At 38.2% G+C, this 23,942-nt stretch overlaps 1 protein-coding gene across 1 annotated transcript; it reads left to right on the top strand.

Moving 5' to 3' along the window:
* Positions 1 to 19,138: 19,138 nt before the first annotated feature.
* Positions 19,139 to 23,612, top strand: LOC121975832 (receptor-like protein EIX2). The gene is made up of 2 exons (XM_042527719.1): positions 19,139 to 19,479; positions 20,425 to 23,612. Exons 1-2 carry the CDS (start codon positions 19,155 to 19,157, stop codon positions 22,248 to 22,250), a joined length of 2,151 nt encoding a protein of 716 aa, XP_042383653.1. The 5' UTR covers positions 19,139 to 19,154; the 3' UTR covers positions 22,251 to 23,612.
* Positions 23,613 to 23,942: the final 330 nt, after the last annotated feature.

Here is a 23,942-nt window from a genome sequence, read left to right as displayed (position 1 = left end):
CTTTGGTCATCAGGATCGGGCCTCTAGGCAAGAAGCTATGAGGAAATTAATGACGACCACCATGCAAGAGGGTACTCCCGTGAGGGACCATATCCTAAAGATGATGGCTTATCTGAACGAAATACAAATCCTTGGAGGAGAAATTGATTGGGAAACCCAGATAGATATGATTCTCCAAACGCTACCTAGAAGTTTTAAGCAATTCCACCTGAATTATAATATGAATAAAAGGATGTATACATTGGCGGAACTACTGACAGAACTTCAGGCAGCAGAAGGGCTATTTCGTCATAATTCTCATATTCATTATGCTGAAAATGGTTCTACTTCTAAACTGAAAGGAAAGAAGAAGAAGGAACAAGTTGACTCAGCAAAGAAGGTGAATAAACCTCAAGGTACAGGGCCTAAAGCTGGAGTGAAGAAGCCGAAAGGCAAGTGCTTCATCTGCAAGCAGTCAGGACATTGGAAGGCAGACTGTCCTCGTAGGAAAGAGAACAATAAAGGTATATCTCATGCTCTAGTTGTTGAAATATGTTTAGCGGTGTTATCTACCAGCACCTGGTGTGTAGATACGGGAGCCACTGATCATGCCTGCAATTCTTTGCAGGGGTTCCAGGAAACCCGATGACTATTTGAAGGAGAGATAACCGTCTACATGTGCAATGCTACTAAGGTGACGACTGTTGCAGTGAGAGACGTCTACTTATCTTTTGATAGGAATAGAAGTTTGGTTTTAAGAAATTGTCTTTATGTACCCAGTTTTAGAAAGAATTTAATTTCAGTTTCAAAACTGTATTTGGATGGATATTCTGTTTCTTTCAATAACAATGTGGTTATAAAGAGAAATAGGGTTATTATCTGTTCTGGTGCATTGGTTGACAATTTATATACTTTAAATCCAATCTCTCTCACAAAACGACGAATAGAAATTAATAACACATCTTCTAATTCCAATAAGAGAAAGGAACCTTCGGAGATGAACCAAACATATCTTTTGCATCTAAGGCTTAGTCATATTAACTTAAGTAGGATTCAAAGACTCATAGCTGATGGACTCTTGGGTCCATTGGAGTTGGAAAATTTGCTGACTTGCGAATCTTGCTTGGAATGTAAAATGACCAAGAGGCCTTTTAAGGCCAAGGGATATAGAGCCAAAGAAGCGTTAGAACTGGTTCATTCTGATTTGTGTGACCCTATGTCTATCCAGGCAAGAGGTGGTTTTGAATATTTTGTCTCTTTTATAGACGATTATTCAAGATACGGATACATTTACCTGATGCGCTGCAAGTCTGAGTGCTTTGATAAATTCAAACAGTACAAGGCTGATGTGGAGAAACGTCTTGGTAAAAGTATCAAGATACTACGGTCTGATCGTGGTGGCGAATACCTCTTAGGAGAGTTTAGGAATTACTTATCAAAAGCCGAAATTCAATCCCATTTGTCCGCACCAGGTACACCCCAACAGAACGGTGTGGCAGAACGAAGGAATATTGTTGGATCGAGACGCGCTAGAGGGGGGGTGAATAGCGCTCGCGGCTATTTGTTCGATTATCGGAATCGTAAAATGTTCGTAGAGTAATTAACGCAGCGGAAAGAAACAAACACACAGAAAGACAAGGGAATTTACTTCGTTCGGAGCCTGTGACGACTCCTACTCGAAGGCCCGCGATCCTTGATCGCTTTCCGTGGGCAACAACTATAAGCTCGACAAGAGTACAAGTATTACAGTTAAGTATAATGAAAAAGTACAGTTATACCGACGACAATATCGTAATCTGAAGATTTCGGAGCTCCGGGTCGTCGGTGTCTCGTAGCAGCACTTCGGGATCGTCTCGTGAGCAGCTTGTAGCAGAAAGATCGCTTGGAAGAAGTTATTGAGAGCTGCTGGTCGAGACCCCTTATAAAGAGGGTTCAAGGCGCCTTATACTGTTCATCAAGGCGCCTTGAACAAGCCGAGTCACCCGCGTGCAAGACCGACTTGGTCGAACTCTATCCGGTTCAAGGCGCCTTCAGCCTATCCAAGGCGCCTTCAACCTCGGTCAAGGCGCCTTGAGCTCCATTCAAGGCACCTCCAGTCTGCCTTGCACTCGAGGCGCCTCAAGCTCCATGGAGGCGCACACTCTTCATCCGAGTTGTAACTTGCTCCTTTGTTCTGAAAATGTGTTAGTCCAAACACATACCTGCAAAACAAAGTTAGCACAAGACACATGATAAATAAAGTGTAGACAGCCTCCGGACTGTCTGAACTTCGGATTCCTACCGGAACCCTAGGTCGACCCGACTGTTCCCTCTACGGGAACGCGTCCTCACCTACTCCACTCAGAGATTTATTTGCAAGACGATCCTCCAGATCGACTGGACTTTTGCTCGGCACTCGATGCTTCCGGACTTTCTGCTGAACATCCACTTCACCGGCCAGTTCAGACTTTCACCTGGTTCGCGACACCAGGACTTTTCACCTAGGGTTACCACCCCCTAGGACTTTTGCCTAAAGCCATCGACCTGCCAAGACTTTCCTCATAGGGTTACCACCCCCTATGACCTAGGGTTACCACCCCCTAGGGTTTTGTCTTGCCTAACTGCAGTTAGGACTTTCCTAAAACACTCAGTAAAAGCTGTCAGACAACAAAGCACCTTAACTTTGAATCCTTTGCCATTATCAAAACTTAGGTTCGATCGTCGGATGCTTCCCGCACCAACAATCTCCTCCTTTTTGATTATGGCAACACGTAATTCAAAGTTAAGAAAAAAACAACATATGTAATAACTGTATAAAGTTAACCAAGCTTAAGTAAATAAACTTCAAATGCAATAACAGTTAAGCTGGAAACTTTTAACTTTGTAATATAAGACTCCCCCTTAATAAAAGCCCTCCTTTTATTAAATACTTGAATTTAACTTTAATTTGCCTACTCTCTGCTTTGAATTTTCCTTTAACTTTAATTTACCTACTCTCCCCCTTTGCCATATATCAAAAATAAACCAGTTTGAAAGTAGATTTGTAAATTTTCAAAGAGGGAAAAAGATAAATTTTCTTCTTAGCAAAAACGACTTAGCTTTTTGAATTTTGGAATTTGCCAAATTTGAAAATACTTAGCTATATATTCAGCTTCGAAATGATTTGTATTGAGAAAATATTTTGCCAAATAGCTAAGTTTAGAGTACAATCTAACTAAGTCTAGTTAAAATAGTCTTAAAATTAACTAAGTTTGAAAATATGAGTATTTGAATTTTCAATAAAAGGATTTGCTTAGAAGTTATAAAATATGAGGTCACTTAAAAAAATAACTTTAAAACGTTATAAAAAGATGACTAGATTTGAATACTCAATTACATGGACAAGGTTTTTGAAAAACTGTAATTAAGTTTTGAATACTCATTTTGAAGAAACTTTGATATTAAAGAAAAATATTTAGTTTTAGTAGCAGTAGGTTGTTTTCTAGTCCAAGCATGAGCCAAATTAAATTATTGAGTTTAATTTGATTAAGTATCAGAGCCTTAACATAATCAGGTAAGGTAATTTGATTAGAACCTTAAAGTACAATCATGCTTAAAAAAATTGAAACACACTTTTCCCAATTGTCTAACCTTTAGCTACTTGCTGATTGCCTAGAGGGCAGTAGCTTTCACATGGTTAGTCAAATTAAGTCCATTTGGTCCAGTTAGAGTTAGCTAGAGCTGGAAGACTTGACTTGATTATTATTTATGATGTGTTTAACGCCCAGACTCATATTGATGCACAAATATAAGCATTCCTGAGTCCAGGCTGTACCCTATGCATCTCACGTCATTCTAAGTTTGTCAAACACAAGCAAGGTATACCTAGGTGATTGTGAGATGCTCTGGCTTTAATCTAGGGGTACATGAAATCTAGGGGGAAAACCTAGGCTTAATCCGAATTTTGGAAATCTAACAAAATTGGAGTTTTGAAAACTATTTTACCTAGAATTTGAATGAGTGATAAGTAAACTCAGATTTTGTGAAACTGAATAAGCATGCAAATAAGTACATCCACAGAATAAGGAAGTCTAAACAAGTGAGACAACAACCCACAGAATAGTGCATAACAGAGTCATATCAAATAGCAGGATCATCTGCTCGAGGAGAACTAGCTGGAGGATCATGGGGCTGCTCAGGTGCTGGCTGACCTAGCCGTCGTATCTCGTCACGAAGGGACGTAAATCCGGCAGCCATCTCGGATCGAATAGAGAGAACTATCCGTCGTGTCTGGATGGACTCAACCTCGAGTCGAGCTAGTCTGTCCTCGACGGAGAGTGTGGAAGAGGTCGAAGGTCCAGCCGAGGTGGATGGTCTGGCAGACGGGGAGGGATCCGCGAAAAGATCCTCAGCTAAGAAATCAACCCACTCCTCTCCCTCGCCTGGTAAATCATCGGCTGCTGGAGCGATAGGGGCAGCTGCCTGCTGTGGTCGTCCTATCCACGCTAGAACTCCATCAGCTGTGATATCGGCACTGGCCAGTCTACAACTACGGGATCCTAGCTCATCATATATAGTAAGAGGAATGACTGTTCCTCTGGTCACATCTATACCCTCTATCGTCGAAAAGAAACGTGTCAGAATATGACAATAGGGCATGTGGACTATCTTGGAGGTGACTGTCCCAGATGCACAGATAATGTTCTGGAACATATGCAGGGCAATATCGATGTCAAATCGATGACACAGGGCATACAAAAAGAATGAGTGTGAAGATCTCATCTTCGGGACATCCCGAGATGAGATCGGTAGAATACATGCTGTCAGGACCCTATACATCATGTAGTCCTGAATCCGAAGAGTAACTGACCTGAACTCAGTCAAGTCAGCAGGTCTCTCTCCCCCGAGGAAATACGTATAGATAGTGTCTAACGTAATGTGGGAGTAAGGATCGCCAAATGGCAGATCCCTACTGGGGTAGCATAGAAAGGTAGACTCAGAAGCCCTAAGTCCTAGGGTGGTGCGTAGCAGAGTGGGAGTAAGCTCAATGTCCACGCCAGAAACTCTGGTGCTGTACCTATTATCATCAATCCTCTCAAGATTGTGATAAAACTGTGCACATAACTCCTGGTTTACTGTATCGGTGCAGTAAACCAATTGATCCAGTTGATAGTGCTCTATCATTTGAATAGTTGGTTGACAATACTGGGTATAAAAAGTCTTGTTCACATATCTAGGCTTGATAGGTTCAAAGATGTAATTAGCAAAGGTATCCCTAAGATGTATAGTCGGGAATCTGATATATGCTGATGGAATTCTAGCTGGATTAAGATCAACATGTCGGCGTTTCCTATTTTGAACGATTTTACCAAAAATTGACAGAAATAAGCAAAAATTCTAAGTAAAACTTGATCGGAAGGGATTAGGATTATACCTAGGAGGCATTGTCACGTAGAGAGGGAAAAAAAAACCGGTTGAGGGCGCCTTAGTTGGGAGGAGACAGCACGAGTATCGCGTGCTCGGCGTCGACAGAAAACGAACAGAAAAGCTTCTGTTCGTTTTGATATAAAGCGTTGAAGGCGCCTTAAACCAAGGTTTAGGGCGCCTTATATAAGTAGGAGGCGCCTCGGGTTGATCCGAGGCGCCTTAAGATGAAGCGGCGGGAATTTTCCCGCCGCTTGCTAAGGCGCCTCCTTTTGATGGGAGGCGCCTCTGATCGGCTTCACGCGATTTTTTTTTTTTTTAAAAATAATTTTGAAATTTAAATTTAAAATAATTTTGAAATTTAAGTTTTTAAAATAATTTTGAAATTTAAGTTTTTTAAAATAATTTTGAAATTTAAGTTTTTAAAATAATTTTGAAATTTAAGTTTTTAAAATTTAAGTTTTTAAAATAATTTTGAGATTTAAGTTTTAAAAAAAAATAATTTTGAAATTTAAGTTTTTAAAATAATTTTGAAATTTAAGTTTTAAAAATAATTTTGAAATTTATGTTTTTTTTAAAATAATTTTGAAATTTAAGTTTTTAAAATAATTTTGAAATTTAAGTTTTTTAAAAATTTAAGTTTTTTAAAATAATTTTGAAATTTAAGTTTTTTAAAATAATTTTGAAGTTTAAGTTTTTAAAATAATTTTGAAATTTAAGTTTTTAAAATAATTTTGAAATTTAAGTTTTTAAAATAATTTTGAAATTTAAGTTTTTAAAATAATTTTGAAATTTAAGTTTTTTAAAATAATTTTGAAATTTAAGTTTTTAAAATAATTTTGAAATTTAAGTTTTTAAAATAATTTTGAAATTTAAGTTTTTTAAAATAATTTTGAAATTGAAATTTAAGTTTTTTAAAATAATTTTGAAGTTTAAGTTTACTAAAAAGTTCATCTAGTTTTAAAGAAGATAAATCCTTGGAAACTTTGTAGGCATCTACCATTGATGCCCACAATGTATTACTTGGAAACGAGTTTAGGGCATACCTTATTACGTCCCGATTTTCTATCTTCTGGCCAATTCCGTGAAGAGAGTTAAGGATGTCTTGTATTCTCGCGTGAAGAGAACTCGCCGTTTCGCCTTCCTGCATTTTTAGATTATATAATTTAAAAAGATCTCTTTTACTTACCTTGGTGTCGTCAGTGCCTTCGTGGAGTTCGATTAGCTTTTCCCAGAGCTCCTTTGCAGAAGAGAACGGGCCAACTCTGTTGAGTTCTTCTTTGGTAAGACCACACTGGAGGGTGCAGGTAGCTTTGGCGTCGGCTTCAACCTTTTTTATTAAAGAAGCGTCCCACTTCTCGCAGGGTGTTGTTTTGCCGTCGTCATCGATTGGCAATTTCAGTCCCGTCTTTATGATCATCCACGTTTCGAATTGTATCTTTAGATACGTTTCCATTCTTCCCTTCCAGTAGCCAAAATCCTCTCCGGAGAATAGCGGGGGGCGTACAGTGCTGAAACCCTCTTGTTGGGCCATTTATAATATGTAACAAAAGAAAACAACAGAATATGTTCCAAGACTAAGTCTTGGATTAGTAGTGCTGGAATAAAGAATAATAAAAACGAGCTCGAGTGGTGTTGCACCTACTTGAGCAAAAGTCGATTCGGGAAATGTAAATTAGAATATAGCTATAAGGCTAAATTCTAATTCGACTCCGAAAACCGAAAAATTTGTTTTGAAAGGTGGTTGCACCAATTCAAACGACCCGCTGATACCAATTGTTGGATCGAGACGCTAGAGGGCGGGTGAATAGCGCTCGTGGCTATTTGTTCGATTATCGGAATCGTAAAATGTTCAGAGTAATTAACGCAGGAAAGAAACAAACACACAAAGACAGGAATTTACTTCGGAGCTGTGACGACTCCTACTCGACGCGTTCCTTGATCGCTTCCGTGGGCAACAACTATAAGCTCGACAAGAGTACAAGTATTACAGTAAAAGTAAAGTTATACCGACGACAATATCGTAATCAAGATTTGAGCTCCGGTCGCTTGTCTCAGAAAAGACTTGGATCGCCTCGTGAGCACTTGTAGCAAAGATCGCTTGGAAGAAGTTATTGAGAGCTGCTGGCCGAGACCCCTTATAAAGAGGGTTCAAGGCGCCTTATACGTTCATCAAGGCGCCTTGAACGAGCCGAGTCACCCGCGTGGATCAAGCCCGACTTGGTCGAACTCTATCAGTTCAAGCCTCCAACCTATCCAAGGCGCCTTCAACCTCGGTCGCCTTCGAGCTCCATTCAAGCCTCAGAATACTCTTTTTCACCCGAGGCGCCTCAAGCTCCATGGAGGCGCCTCGGATGCTCATCCGAGTTGTAACTTGCTCCTTTGTTCTAAAAATGTGTTATTCCAAAACACATACCGCAAAACAAAGTTAGCACAAGACACATGATAAATAAAGTGTAGACAGGCTCCGAAGTCTGACTTCGAGTTTCCTACCGGAAACCCTAGGTCGACCCGACGCCATTCCCTCTACGGGAACGCGTCCTCACCTACTCCACTCGGGAGATTTACTTGATGTCCCACTCCTCGTAGGGTGGACTTTGCCTCGGCACTCGATGCTTCCGGACTTTCTACTGAACGCCCACCCAGACTTTCACCTGGTTCGCGACACCAGGACTTTTCACCTAGGGTTACCACCCCCTAGGACTTTTGCCTGAAGCCATCGACCTGCCAAGACTTTCCTCATAGGGTTACCACCCCCTATGACCTAGGGTTACCACCCCCTAGGGTTTTGCCTTGCCTAACTGCAGTTAGGACTTTCCTGAAACACTCAGTAAAAGCTGTCAGACAACAAAGCACCTTAACTTTGAATCCTTTGCCATTATCAAAACTTAGGTTCGATCGTCGGATGCTTCCCGCACCAACAAATATGACTCTTATGGAGATTGTTAGATCGATGATGAGTTATTCAGAATTACCAAATTCATTTTGGGATACGCTCTGGAAACGGCAGCGCACATTCTAAACTTAGTACCTTCTAAATCAGTATCTTATACTCCCATAGAATTGTGGAATGGGTGAAAGCCCAGTCTAAGACATATTCAGATTTGGGGTAGTCCAGCACATGTGCTGAATCCAAATGCTGATAAGTTAGAATCTCGTACAGAAGTTCTCGTGTTTGTGGGGTATCCCAGAGGAACGAAAGGTGGTTTGTTTTATAGTCCTAAATTCCAGAAGGTCATTGTTAGCACCAATGCCCAGTTTTTAGAAGAAGACTATATAATGGATCACAAGCCCTGTAGCAAAATTGTTCTAGAAGAACTTAGAAAGGACACGCCTACTTTAGTACGAACAGTACAAGATGAAGTACCACTAGAGACTGCAACACGTGTCACACATGATACACAATCACAGACTGTGCCTCGTCGTAGTGGGAGGGTTGTAAGGCAACCTGAGAGATTCATGTTTTTGGGAGAGTTTTCAAACTTGATCCCGGGTAAACATGAACCTGATCCTCGAACATATGACGAAGCACTCCAAGATATAGATGCAGCATCTTGGCAAAAATCAATGAATTCCGAAATAGAATCTATGTATTCTAATAAAGTCTGGGAGCTTGTAGAACCACCAGATGGTGTAAAAGCCGTTAGATGCAAGTGGATCTACAAAAGGAAAAGAGGGATAGACGGGAAGGTAGAAACCTTCAAAGTAAGGCTTGTTGCGAAAGGGTACACTCAGAAAGAGGGAATCGATTATAAGGAGACCTTTTCACCAGTAGCCATGCTTAAGTCTATCCGGATACTCTTATCCATTGCCGCTCATATGGATTATGAGATTTGATAAATGGATGTCAAGACAGCTTTCCTTAACGGAAGTCTTGAAGAAAACATCCATATGAAGCAACCAGAAGGGTTCATTGAAAAGAGCAAAGAGCATCTAGTATGCAAGCTCAATCGGTCCATTTATGGACTGAAGCAAGCTTCAAGATATTAGAACATCCAGTTTAATGAAATAATCCAGTCTTATGGATTTATTTAGTGTTCGGATGAGTCTTGTGTATACAAGAAGTGTAACGGAAACATGATGGTATTTCTTGTACTATACGTAGATGATATTTTGTTAATTGGCAACAATGTCAAAGTATTATCGGACGTAAGGGTATGGTTGTCCAAACAATTTGATATGAAGGACTTAGGAGAATGTGCACACATTATTGGGATCAAAGTTATAAGGGATCGCAAGAAAAGAATGTTGTGCCTATCTCAAGCTTCATATATAGATACGATCCTTGCTCGTTTTAGCATGCAGAACTCCAAGAAAGGTTTCTTACCTTTTAGGCATGGAGTAGCTTTGTCTAAAGAGATGTCTCCGAAGACATCAAAGGAGATATAGGATATGAAGGCAGTTCCTTATTCTTCGGCTGTAGGAAGCCTAATGTATGCAATGCTATGTACGAGACCTGATATCTGTTTTGCCGTGGGCATAGTTAGCAGATATCAGAGTAATCCTGGACAAGGACATTGGAGTGCTGTAAAGCATATATTAAAGTACCTGAGAAGGACTAGAGATTATATGCTAGTTTACCAAGCAGACGATTTGCTCCCTGTGGGTTACACGGATTTGGATTTCCAATCAGATAGGGACAATAGTAAGTCTACATCAGGCTATGTGCTTACTTTAGGAGGTGGAGCCATTGCATGGAGGAGTGTTAAGTAGAAATACGTTTCGGACTTAACCATAGAAGCTGAGTATGTGGCAGCCTCTTAGGCAGCCAAAGAAGCTGTGTGGCTCAGGAACTTCCTAATGGACTTAGATGTGATTTCTGGTTTGCCCCAAATCATCACAATTTATTGTGATAATAGCGGTGCAGTTGCAAACTCGAAGGAACCACGAGCCCATAAGGCAAGTAAACATATAGAGCGCAAGTACCACCTGATACGAGACATCGTCAAGCGAGGAGAAGTTGTCGTCGCCAAAATTGCATCAGCAGATAATCTGGCAGATCCTTTCACTAAGGCCCTTTCGGCCAAAGCTTTTGATCGGCATGTGGAGGGGATGAAAATCAGATGTATGACAACAGATATGGTAGCTTAGTCTTTTAGTATAAGTGGGAGATTGTTAGAGTGTATACTAAAAGCCTATCTTTTGTAAACATTTATTTTGAAATAAAAGAATCAAATTGGTTAATATTTACATTTATTTGTTGAATATAATTGTTCAATTAATTTATATAGTAGATAACATGGTGTTTGGTGTCACACACAGAAAATCATGTTATCAATTCTTTATAAATTATAAACAGTTGCTCACGACTAAGATGGAAAGGAACAAACCATTGGAATAGTCGTAGTGTAATTAGGTATTAGTTTATCTTGACTAATAAATTACACTAGTACACTCTAGGTGTATTGAGTAGGACCATCTTAGGTAAGTTCTTTTTGTACTGACTTTATAAAAGAACTAGACCTTAGTTGTTATGGAAGTGTGTACTCTTAATCCTAATATAATAATAAGCACATATATTTAATATTTATTTCTTTGACTTATCAAAGGGTGAGGTTTAGCTCGATAAATCAATATGCCCGATAAATTGGGAAATGATATTGAATGGTAGTGTGTATTATTGATTATAGAAAGAAACTGTGTCCTAGTTATCTAGGTTGAAAATATCCCCAGGAGGAGCTCATAAGGATTGTCATGTTAAACCCTGCAGGTGGAATTAGTCCGACATGACGATGAAGTTGAGTGGTACTACTCTCGGAGATAGATATTAATTAAGTGAGTTGTCAGTAACTTACTTAATTAGTAGACATTCATTATCTTAAACACACGGAGACTAACACACTCATAATAAGAAGGAGCCCATAATGTAATTTGGGATTGGTGTAGTAGTGCGATAATAACTCTCTAGTGAAATGAGTTATTATCGATGAACTTGAGTTGTGTGTTCGGGGCGAACATGGGATACTCAAGCTCATCGGAAGGCCAAAACCAATTTCTCCTCTAGGTCCCTGTCGTAGCCTCATTAAAGCCTCAAGTCCATCCAAATAATAGCCCATCTTGGTGTCCAAGAAGGGGGCCGACCCAATACTTGGTGACCAAGCAAGGGCCGACCACATCCTCCTCTATAGGGGCCGGGCCTATTGCTTGGTGACCAAGCAAGTAGGTGCCGGCCATGATTAATTCAAATAGGAGGGGTGTTTTGAATTTTTAAAATATTCTCTTTGTAGAAAACTACAAGTTTTAAAAGAGAAATTTTAAATTTAAAAACTTTCCTTATTTGAATTAGGCCACATATAAAAGAAAATTTAAAAGTTTTTAAAACTTTCCTTTTTTAACCATCCTCATGGTTTTAAGAAAAAAGGAAGAAAAGTTTTAAAATTTAAATTTTCTATCACCATGTTAAAAAAGGAAATTTTATAAGAGAAGTTTTAAATTTTAAAACATGGTTTTAATTTTTTAAAACTTTTCTTTTTTAACTCCTACTTTAGGAAATTAGAAGTGAGCTTGTAAAATTTTATAAGAATTTATAAAATTTTATAAAAAAATTTTATTTCCTTGATGAGGTAAAATAAAAAAAATCATCACCCAATTAATGTTTGGTGATTGATTCAATCAAGAGGAAAGAAAAAGAAAAATAAAAGGAAAAAGGAAAAACAAAAAGGAAGATTTTAACTTTTGTAAAAAGTCTTTCCTTATTTGCTTTGGGCAAGTAATATAAAAGAAGGGGTGAGGAGGCCTCATGAGACAACAACTCTTATTCTCTTGGTGGAGACTCTCTTGGTGGCCGATCCTCTCTCTTCTCCTTTCCCTTTGCTCTCTTTTCCTTTGATGGGGGTGGTGGCCGGATTTTAGAGGAAGAGGAAGAAAGCTTTTGGAAGGTGTTCATCTTGGAGGATCGTCGCCCACACGACGTCCAAGGCGAGGCGAGGAATACGACAAAAGATCTCGAGGTCATTAACATACAAAGAGAAGGTATAACTAGTAATTTTCTTCCGCATCATACTAGTTATTTTCTTTGTAAGAATTCCAAACACAAGAGGCATTAGATCTAGTTTTTCAAATTTATTTTTTGAGTTTGTGTTTTCTTTGTTTTTCGAATTTGTGATTCAATTGTTCTTTTTGGTTAAACTTAGAGTTATTTAAGGAAATTAAATATTAGCTTTCCTTAAAAGGTTTTGTCTAGGCGGTGGTAGTTGCTCCCATATCTAAGAAAGTCATGTGCCTCGCCATGCAGTCCTGGAAGCCAATTTTGGAAATTAATATTTAATGGAATTAATAACATAGTGGATTTTGTAACGCCTCGCCTCCTACTGACTAAGCTGTGAGGCCGGGGGTTACATTTGCTAAACTATTTTGTGGTTGCCACTCTGTAATACTGTGCGAAAACTACACTAATTAAAACTTTCTGCTATTTGCTGTGAAATCTAAACTTTTCATGTTATATCATACCATAGAACACCATTCCAACCTACTTAATACTTGTTTCTATGAAATTGAACATGATCTGATAGTCTCTAAGTGATCCCAACATTTCATATGGTCGAGGAGCTGAAATCAGACTTTTCCCGTCGAGATCAGACTTCCTCAATCGATCGGGATCGGGACTCGATCGATTGAAACATATCAATCGATCCACTGATCGATTCAACGTGCTACTGTGCACGGAAGTCAATTTTGGATCGATCGGCTGATCGATCCAGCTTGGCCATTCGATCCGATGGTCGATTTAGCAGCCTTCTGTTTGCGGAAATTACTTTCCGATCGATCGACTGATCGATCCATAGTCAATCGATCAGCTGATCGATCCATCAGCTTTCTGTACGCGGAAGTCGGGTCTCAATCGATCGGCTGATCGATCGAGGACTTCTCAATCGATCAGCTGATCGATTCTGCAACTCTCTGTTCACGGGGAATTACTTCCCAATCGATTGGCTGATCGATTGAGGATTCCTCAATCGATCGGCTGATCGATTGAGTTTCTGATTTCACTGAAATCCCACACGAACTCATACAGAACTTTCAGAATTCAACTAAAATATAAAACAATACTACTAGGCATGCTATTACTCATACCTGGCTATCTAATATCAAGACAATTAGCAGTCTAAGCATGACATAATACATAGTTTCACAATTAATGATACCTTGTTAGAATGTATACTGAAAGTCTAAGCTTTTGTAGACATTTATTTTAAATAAAGAATCACATTTGGTCAAATTATCTACATTTATTTGTAGTTGTTCAATTAATTTATATTGTATATAACATAGTATGTGGTGTCACATACAGAAGATAATATTATCAGTACCTTATAAATTATAAACAGTAGCTCACGACCAAGATGGAAAGGAACAAACCATTGGAAGATCGTAGTGTAATTAGGTATTAATTTATCTTAACTATATAATTACACTAGTACACTTAGAGTGTATTGAGTAGGACCATCAGAGGTCGTTTCTTTTATACTGACTTTATAAAGGAATAAAGACCTCAGTTATTATGGAAGTGTGTGCTCTTAATCCTAATATAATAACAAGCACATATATTTGATATTTATTTCTTTAATTTATCAATGGGTGAGATTTAGTTCGATAAATCAATAAGCCCGATAAGTTGGGAAATGATATCACTTATAGTGTGTGTTGTTGATTATAGAAGGAAACTGTGTTCTAGTGATCTAGGTTGATAATGTCCCCAAGAGGAGTTCATAAGGATTGTCATGTTAAACCCTGCAGGTGGACTTAGTCCGACATGACAATAAGGTTGAGTGGTACTACTCTTGGACTAAGATATTAATTAAATGAGTTGTTAGTAACTCACTTAATTAGTGGACATTCGACATCTTAAACATAGGGAGACTAACACACTCATAATAAGAAGGAGCCCAAAAATATAATTTGGGATTGGTGCGGTAGTTCAATAATAGTTCTCTAGTGGAATGAATTATTATTGATAAAATTAAGTTGAGTGTTCGGGGCGAATACGGGATGCTTAATTTTATCGGGAGACCAAAACCAATTCCTCCTCTCGGTCCCTATCGTAGTCTCTTATTTATAGAGTACTATACCCTGTTAGGACCAAAAGTAGCTAGAGGGGGGGGGGTGAATAGCTCGTCGCGTTCTCTCGTTGTTCGGCGTTGCTTGTTTCTTCAAAGATATGGCAGCGGAAAATATACAAACAATCACACAACGCTAACACGGTTGGTTTACTTGGTATCCACCTCACAAGAGGTGACTAATCCAAGGATCCACACCAACACACACACCCTCCACTAAGTAAAACTCTCCTTTATGGTAACTACCAAGGGCGGAGAAGCCCTACAAGACTCAACACAAGAAGAGAGGAAAAGGATACAAGAAATACAAGCTTACAAGCTTACAATGAGTACAAACCCTAACCCTAGCTTCTCTTCTTTGCTTTGATCCGCCTCTTGACTTGGAGAACTTCCAAGATCCTTCAAGAACTGGCGATCTGAGCTTTGTGAGTGCTGTGGAGGAGCTGGCGAGAGATCTGGAGTGAGTCGGTGAAGAGATACCGAAGACAACGTTCGCATGCGGCTATAAACCCGACGCAACGGTCGGATTCCGATCGATTCGAATGTTCCCAATCGATCGGGGAGGCTTTGGATTGATCCATGGATCGATCCAGAGCGCCTCTGTGCTCTGGGAAAAACGCCTGGATCGATCCAGATGGATCTCTGATCGCTTAGGAAAGGCCCCAATCGATCCACTGATCGATTGGGACATCTGGATCGATCCACGGATCGATCCAGAGGCTCTCTGTTCACTTAGGAAAGGCCTGGATCGATCCACTAATCGATCCATCTCCTGGATCGATCCACTGATCGATCCAGCACTTGGTTTTTGCCCAAAACCAAGTCCCAAGCCTCTCAAACCAACATCCGGTCAACCTTGACCTGTTGGTACATCATGCCTAGCATCTGGTCACTCCTTTGACCTGCTAGGACTTCCCACCAAGTGTCTGGTCAATCCCTTTGACCCACTTGGACTTTTCTATTCATGCCAAGTATCCAGTCAATCCTTTGACCTACTTGGACTTCCCAACACCAGATGTCCGATCATCCTTGATCCATCTGGATTTTCCCTTGCCTGGCTTCACTCACCAGGACTTTCACCTAGCTTCATTCACTAGGGTTTTCCATCTGCCTAGCTTCACTCACTAGGGCTTTCACCTGGCTTCACTCACCAGGACTTTCACCTAGCTTTACTCACTAGGGTTTTCAATCTGCCTAGCTTCACTCACTAGGACTTTTCTTCTGCCTGGCTTCACTCACCAGGACTTCCATTCTACCTAACATCCCAGTTAGGACTTCCCAGTCAAGTATCCGGTCAACCTTGACCTACTTGACTCTTCTTCAATCAATTTCTTATTGTCAAACATCTAAACTCAAACCAAGACTCAGCTTGGTCAACCAGGTCAACCTTGACCTGAGGGATGTTGCACCAACATACCCACCTTCATACCCATGTTATAGGAGCCGGCCAAGCTAGCTTGGGAACTAAGCTAGGGCCGGCCAAGCCTTGGTCCATGGGTGGCCGGCCCTAGCTTGAACCCAAGTCTAGGTGGCCGACCATTATAAATTCAAAAGGAATTTTAATTTTAAATTTTTTCTTATGTGGAATACATGATTTAAAAGAAAGTTTAAATATTAAAATATTTCCTTTTATAAGATTCTACAAAAGATTAAGAGAAGAGTTAAATCTTTTCCTTATGTGTAGATTAAAAGGTTGATTTTAATTTTGGTTTAAACTTTACTTATTTATCATCCACATGTTGAAAAGTTAAATTTTAAAATTATAGAAATTTCCTTTTATAGCATCAATCATGAAGGGATTATTAAAGAGAAATTTTATTTTAAAATTTCTCCGGAAGCAAATTAGGAAGCTTTAATTTTTCTTGCGAAAAATTTCCTTGATTGCTTACATGAGGTGGCCGGCCATATAAACTAAGAAAAGGAATTTAATTTTAATTTATTAAATTTTCCTTTTCAATGGCAATAGAGTTAAGGAAAATTTTATTAAATTTTCCTTATTTGCCAAGGCTAAAGGATTATAAAAGAGGGGATTTTGGGTGCCTTTGGGGTGAACAACCTCTATTATTTTTCTCCTTCTTTTCTTCCTTGGTGTGGCCGGCCTCTTCCCTTTCTCTTCTCTCCATCCTTGTGGCTGAAACTCTCTTCTCTCTTGGAGATCAAGTGGTGGTCGGATCCTAGCTTGGAGAAGAAGGAGAGAAAGCTTGCATCCCTTGGAGCTTGGTTGGTGGAAAAAGATCTTCATCCTTTGGAAGTCTTGCTTGACCGAAACTTGAAGGAAGAAGAAGAAGGTGCTAGGTGGTCCTCGTCTCGGAAGATCGTTGCCCACACAACGTTCGAGATTAGAAGAGGAATACGGTAGAAGATCAAGAGGTCATTAACTACTAAGTAAGGTATAACTAATATTGTTTTCCGCATCATGTTAGTTTTATCTTCATGTAAAAATATCAAATACAAGAGGCATGCGATTCTAGTTTTTTCGAATTAGTTTTCGAAATTGTGTTCTTTTATTTTTTTTCTTTTCCTTATGATTAACCTAGGGTTACTATGGGAAGGTTAAATATTTAATTTCCTTAAAAGACTTTGTCTAGTCGGTGGTGGTTGCTCCCATATCCAAGAAGGTCATGTGCCTCGCCATACAGTACTGGAAGCCGATTTTGGAAATAGATATTTAATTGTCTTAGTGACCTAGGTGATTTGGATCGAATGTGTTAAGTTCCGCAGGAGATCCAAGTCTAAACCTAAAAGAACAAATAAATTAAACTTAGGATCAAACGTGTTAAGTTCCGTAGGCGATCCAAGTTTGATTTAAAAGAACACATGGTAGCTAGGAAAAGGTTCAGACCTTTGTACAAAATTTTGTACAGTAGAACCATTAAGTTTTCCGAGTAGCAACCAACATACCTAACATCCTAAAAGTGCAGAGAAGCAACAACATAAGAAAATACTGAGTTTTAAATTTGCTAATTCCCAAAAATCTTTATTCCAGGTTCCTTCTCACACACATCTTATCGCATTGTCCTCCAGCCTCCGCTACACACTTGTTTAACCACTTGAGAAAATATATAATCTAACTTTAAGTTTTGTTATACATCAAAATTTGAGTTTAATTATTAGTGCAAATTACATCAACAATACTCATTATATCTCTCTCCTCCCAATGCTCACTTTACCATTTGCAAATTTACATGATTTCTGATCTCCTGACCCACCAGGTCTACTTGCCAGATGTTTCATTTGGACTTCAACCAATTGTTTGGTCTTGCTGACCCAACTGTACTTCTTGCCAGATATTTGGTCCTCTTTGACTTATCTGTGCTTTCTGCCAGTTATCTAATTCTCTTGACCTAATTGAACTTCAGTTTGGTGTCTAGTCCTCTAGATTTGTCAAGTCTTTTAGCTTGCACACTTAGTCAATACATTAGATCACAACATGATTTAACTTTTAACTTTTAATAATATCAAAACATATGTTCGATGCTCCCTGCACCAACACTATCTACTTTAATATTTTCTCTGCTTCTTGAATCTCTTCCACAATAATATGTCAAGAAGAACCTCAATGGGAGGTCAATTTTCAATTTTCAATGGCTCCATCTAGGCCAGCAATATGGGCCTTTATGGTGTGTCACTTCTAGAGTGTCGTAGTGATGAAACTCATCATTTACCATCTTAAGAAGGAGACGACGAATATGATGAGAAGCTGGAAAGAATTCTAGATTATGCCTTGTTATGAGATTCATAGTTGGATTTTGGACATTTTTGGGCGTACAATACATGAAAATGTCCACAAGGATTATTCTCTTCCATATGATGGATAAGATGTATGATTGGATGTACATATATGCAACTATAACTGAAGTTTGGAAGTGCTCCAAAATGCAAAAACGAGCTTAAGCCCCTAGAGTTTTCCATGTACTTGATCATATTATCCTACCGTTATCATCTATTTTTCAAAAGAAAGATAATAGTTACAAAAGACATCACTCGACTATCAAATTGATACTTTCCCACTAGAACATCGTCATACTAATTCTTTCATCGAAATCAAAGAGTTGGGCCATATCAACTTACTCTAAATATCCTCATATATGTAGATCGAAAAGGATTTTATTTTAAAAAAATCAAATTTATGATAATTTAATTGATTGGGTTTATTAAGATGTATCTCATTGTTTTTTTTTTGGCAGAATAATACTATAAAAAAAAGGTCCTATAGCAGATCGTGCCGTCAACTATGACCGTAGGCATGTTGAAATTATGGTGCCACCAGACTTTGATTAAACAAGCGGAGACTTTGACTAAACAACCCATCAAGGAGACTTTGACTTATCATTAAAGAGACTGACTTTGCTAAGGAGACTCTGACTTCACTGCACTGAGTCCGGTAAAAGAAGATAAAAGTACGTCCTATTCAACGTATTATGGAAAATATTTAACTTTCCTAATCTTAATTGAAAAATATAAACAAAGATTATTCTTAGTTCAAATCGCAGTTGTAATCAAGCACCTAAAAAATTTCTTATCCATATCTACTAATTATAAATATTTAATGGAAGCTAAGCAAACTCTTTCTTCATGCCATGGTCATATCAACAATCATGCCATGGTCATATCAACAATCATTTTCCAACAAAAAAGCCAATCAATCTTCTATAGAAGTGAAGGGGCTTGCAGTATATATATGTGGCCTCTCCTTCAATTTATTATTCAATCTAGCTACTCTTCCTTAATTACTCTATGGCTATTCCTTTCGATTGCAAGGGCAACTCCAATTCCTCAAAGCATGCTACTCTCTTTTTAGTACTCATTTTATTGTTTAGCACTAGAGCATGTTGTGACGATCATCCACGTGCATCTAAGGGGATCAATTGCTTGGAGAGTGAAAGAAGAGCTCTACTTGCCATCAAGTCTGACATGTATCATGACTCTTCTTACCAGTGGCTTTCTTCTTGGACCGGTTACGACTGTTGCAAGTGGAGAGGAGTCACTTGTGACAACGCCACCAGCCATGTCATTATGCTTGACCTTCACTTTGATCAATATTCTTTACTTCCCAATGAAAGTAAGATAAATCCTTCTTTATTTGAATTGAAGCATTTAAAATACCTAGATTTAAGTTTTAACAACTTCTCGACCCACATACCTAGTATGATTTCCTCACTTGTCCATTTGGAACATCTTAACCTATCTAGTGCCAACTTTGATGGATTAATTCCTCAACAATTGGGCAATCTTTCTAACCTACGCTTCCTCGACCTTAGTAGTTGTTATTCATATGTTCCTCCACTATGGTCAAATGACCTAAGTTGGCTTTCCCACCTAACTTCTCTAGAATATCTAGACATGAGTTGTGTCGATCTCTCTTTAGCAAATAGTTGGATTCACCAAATTAATTATAATAGCCTAGAACATCTTTCTTTGTCAAATTGTTTGCTACAAGATGCAGCAGGTGCTGGCACAAGTATGACAGAACTCAATTCATCAAGTAATCAAATAGAAGGAAATATTTTTGTGAATGCCACTAGAAAGTTGAAGCACTTGGATTTATTTGATAATTCTTTAACAAAAATTCCATTTGTTATGGGAAGTCTTATCCATCTGGAGTATCTAGATCTGTCGAGCAATGATATCATTGGAGGGATACCTTTGGGCATGGGAAATCTTATTTGTTTGGAATATTTATATTTGCAACAAAATCATATCACTGGAGAGTTACCTTTGAGCATGGGCAATCTTATCCACTTGGAGTATTTATATTTACATGGTAATCAAATAACCGGAGAGATACCTGATGCTTTTGGCAATCTCACTAGCTTGATATATCTGGATGTGTCATATAATGAATTTTTTGGGCGTATACCTGATGCTTTGGGCAATCTCACTAGCTTGATATATCTGGATGTGTCATATAATGAATTTTCTGGACGTATAACAGATGCTTTGTGCAATCTCATCTATTTGGAAGAACTTTCCTTGAATAATAACAATATTTCTGGTAATATGCCAGAAAACATTGGCAGGCTTCACAACTTGATGCATTTTGATGCTTCTACGAATAACTTGATGGGGCAAATACCCTTGAGTTTGGGTGATCTATGCAACTTGGAATATCTTGCTTTGTATGAGAATAATATTGGTGGAGAATTAACAAATCTACTTGATGGTTTGTCTAAATGCCCACAAGGATCCAACTTAGGGTACTTGAACATTTATGACAATAAGTTGAGTGGGTTATCTCCTTCAAATCCCTGGCAATTAGCTCAACTGGAATACTTGGATATCTCATCCAATTCATTAAGGGGCAATATGACTGATGCTCACTTCTCCAAGCTCACTAACTTGCAGTATTTGAATATGTCTTATAACTCCTTGAATTTGATTTTATCAGATGATTGGCTTCCTCCTTTTCATGCTCTCTGGGTTGATATGAGCTATTGTCATTTGGGAACTAGATTTCCTTCCTGGATTCAAACGCAAACAACTTTAATGAGATTATGTTTATCTGGTGTTGGACTCTTTGGACCTATTCCAGCTTGGTTCTCGGATTTCATATTAGAAAATTCTCTTTACTACCTAGACTTAAGCTCGAATGAATTGAATGGTGAGTTACCTTCTATTCTTTGTAAACATACAGATCTCACCAATAACTCCTTTGAAGGACTGACTTTCTTCAGCTTTGTGGGGTATGAAGTTTTAAAGTTGTCGAATAATCATATCAGTGGTACTCTTCCATCTTTATTTTGCAACATTACTTCTCTATTTATACTCGATCTATCCAACAACTATTTATCCGGAGAAATACCAAATTGCTATGACTCATATCTATATTATTATCAACTGCTATTTCTGCACTTGGGAAATAATAATTTGTCCGGACCATTTCCTTCCTTTTTGAAAAATTGTAAGTATTTAGTTACCCTTGATCTTGGCGGGAATGGATTTTCTGGTGAAATACCAAGGTGGGTGGGAGGGGCCCTCCCAGATCTGAGGTTTCTTCGTTTGAGCTCGAACTCATTCCATGGAGTTATTCCAAACAGCATAACAAATTTGTCTTCCCTTCAAATTTTGGATCTTTCCTCCAACAAACTTTTTGGGAGAATACCTTCATCCCTTGGCAATTTCAGTCATATGGTTGTTAAACAAAACTATACTGAGAATTTGTTTCGAATGCCTTACAAAGTAGCTACTTATTATGATGACAACATCATAATAACTGCAAAAGGGTCAACCAATGAATACACCAAAGCTCTCAGGGTTGTAACAAGTATAGATCTGTCGAATAATGAACTTTCTGGGGAGATTCCAAAAGAGATCACGAAGCTCCTAGGATTGTGCTTCCTCAACTTATCCAACAACCATTTGACAGGAAGGATTCCAGAAAATATAAGCGCCATGACAGAATTGGAGTCTCTTGACTTGTCAATGAACCGTTTAAGTGGAGAAATTCCATCCGGACTATCTACTTTAAATTTTCTGTGCTTCTTGAATCTCTCCCATAATAACTTGTCAGGAAGAATCCCAACGGGAAGTCAATTTTCAACCTTCAGTGGCTCCAGCTATGCCAACAACATGGGCCTTTGTGGTGTGCCACTTCCAGAGTGTCCTGGTGATGAAGCTCATCAACCACCATCTAAAGCAGGAGATGAAGAATATGATGAGAAGCTTGAAAGAATTCTAGAATACGCCTTTGTTGTTGTCGGATTCATAGTTGGATTTTGGGCATATTTGAGCATAATATTCATGAAAAAGTCCACAAGAATTACTCTCTTCCGGATGGTGGATAAGATGTATGATTGGATGTATGAGTTGGAAGTGCTCAAGTCAAAAAGGTAAAAACGCGCTTAAGCCCTTAGAATTTTCCATCTACTTGATCATATTTAGTTGTGAATGTGATTGTGTAGGATGAAAGTGTGGTGTGAAAGTTGAAACTATAAAAGCTGAAGTTTGAGTGGTATAATGATATTATCCTACCTTATCATCTATTTTTCAAAGGAAGGAAATAGTTACAAAAGACATCGACTCAACTCCCAACACTACAAAAAAAAAAAAAATAAGACAAAATTTGGAACGAATTTTAAAAATAAATTTATAGTAAAAATTTTTGAGATAAAATCAGGGACGAAAATTTTTTCGTCCCAAAATGGTTGATGCCAACTTTTGGAACGAATTATGACTTGTTGCAAATTTGACAACAAATTTGAGGACAAAATTGATGACGAATAAAATTTTCATCCCCAAATTCGTTGCAAAAAAGTATACAAATTTGCAACGAAAATTATTTTTGTTGCAAACTTAGGAACGAATTTGGGGGCGAATTCACATAATTTTTTTGCCAAATTTGTCTCTATTTTTGCAACAAATTTGGGGACGAATTCGGTGACAAATTATTTTTTGTTACCAAGTTTGTCCCTAATATTACAACCAATTTGGGTCGGTGACAAAATTTTTTTTGTTACCATTTTTGTTCCTAATTTTGCAACGAATAATAAATTTGTTGTAAAACTGACAATGAATTTAGCAACAAAAACTTGTCAACGATTTAAATTATCATTGCCAAATTCATTGATAAATTTCATAAGCATTTGATAAATTTTCGTCCCAGAATTCGTCTCAGATTTTGGGATGAATTTTGTGGATTCGTCTCAAATTCTGGGACGAATCCACAGATTCGTCTCAGATTCTGAGACGAAATCTGGGATGAAAATAATTTTCTGTGCTTCTTGAATCTCTCCCGTAATAACTTGTCCGGAAGAATCCCAACGGGAAGTCAATTTTCAACCTTCAGTGACTCCATCTATGCCAACAACATGGGCCTTTGTGGTGTGCCACTTCCAGAGTGTCCTAGTGATGAAGCTCATCAACCACCATCTAAAGCAGGAGATGAAGAATATGATGAGAAGCTTGAAAGAATTCTAGAATACGCCTTTGTTGTTGTCGGATTCATAGTTGGATTTTGGGCATATTTAAGCGTAATATTCATGAAAAAGTCCACAAGAATTACTCTCTTCCGGATGGTGGATAAGATGCATGATTGGATGTATGAGTTTGGAAGTGCTAAGTCAAAAAGGTAAAAATGCGCTTAAGCCCTTGGAATTTTCCATGTACTTGATCATATTTAGTTGTGAACGTCATTGTCTATGATGAAAGTGTATATTTAGTTGTGAATGTCATTGTGTAGGATGAAAGTGTGATGTGAAAGTTAAAACAATAAAAGCTAAAGTTTGCATGATGTAATGATATTATCCTACCGTTATCATCTATTTTTCAAAAGAAAGGAAGAAATAGTTACAGAAGACGTCGATTCAACTCTCAAATTGATATTCTCCCACTAGAACATGGTCATACTAAATTCTTTCTTCAAAATCAAAGAGTCAGGCCATATCAACTTACTCCTCTAAATATCCTCAAATATGTAGATTGAAAAGGATTACTATTTCCTAATTTCATGGAAAAGAATGAAGTTTTTTTTTTTTTTTTCTATTTTCAATGTATTGTTTTAATGGATCGATCAAGTATATTCATCAA

Source organism: Zingiber officinale, chromosome 4B (assembly GCF_018446385.1).
Source record: "Zingiber officinale cultivar Zhangliang chromosome 4B, Zo_v1.1, whole genome shotgun sequence".
NCBI lineage: Eukaryota > Viridiplantae > Streptophyta > Magnoliopsida > Zingiberales > Zingiberaceae > Zingiber > Zingiber officinale.
This window is presented reverse-complemented; position numbering and strand designations above follow the sequence as displayed.

Coding starts and splice junctions, on each gene's coding strand:
- LOC121975832 (XM_042527719.1), top strand. CDS start 19,155: ATGGCTATTCCTTTCGATTGCAAGGGCAACTCCAATTCCTCAAAGCAT. Junction 19,480..20,424: donor TTCTTTACTTCCCAATGAAA/GTAAGATAAATC, acceptor GTAATATGCCAG/AAAACATTGGCAGGCTTCAC.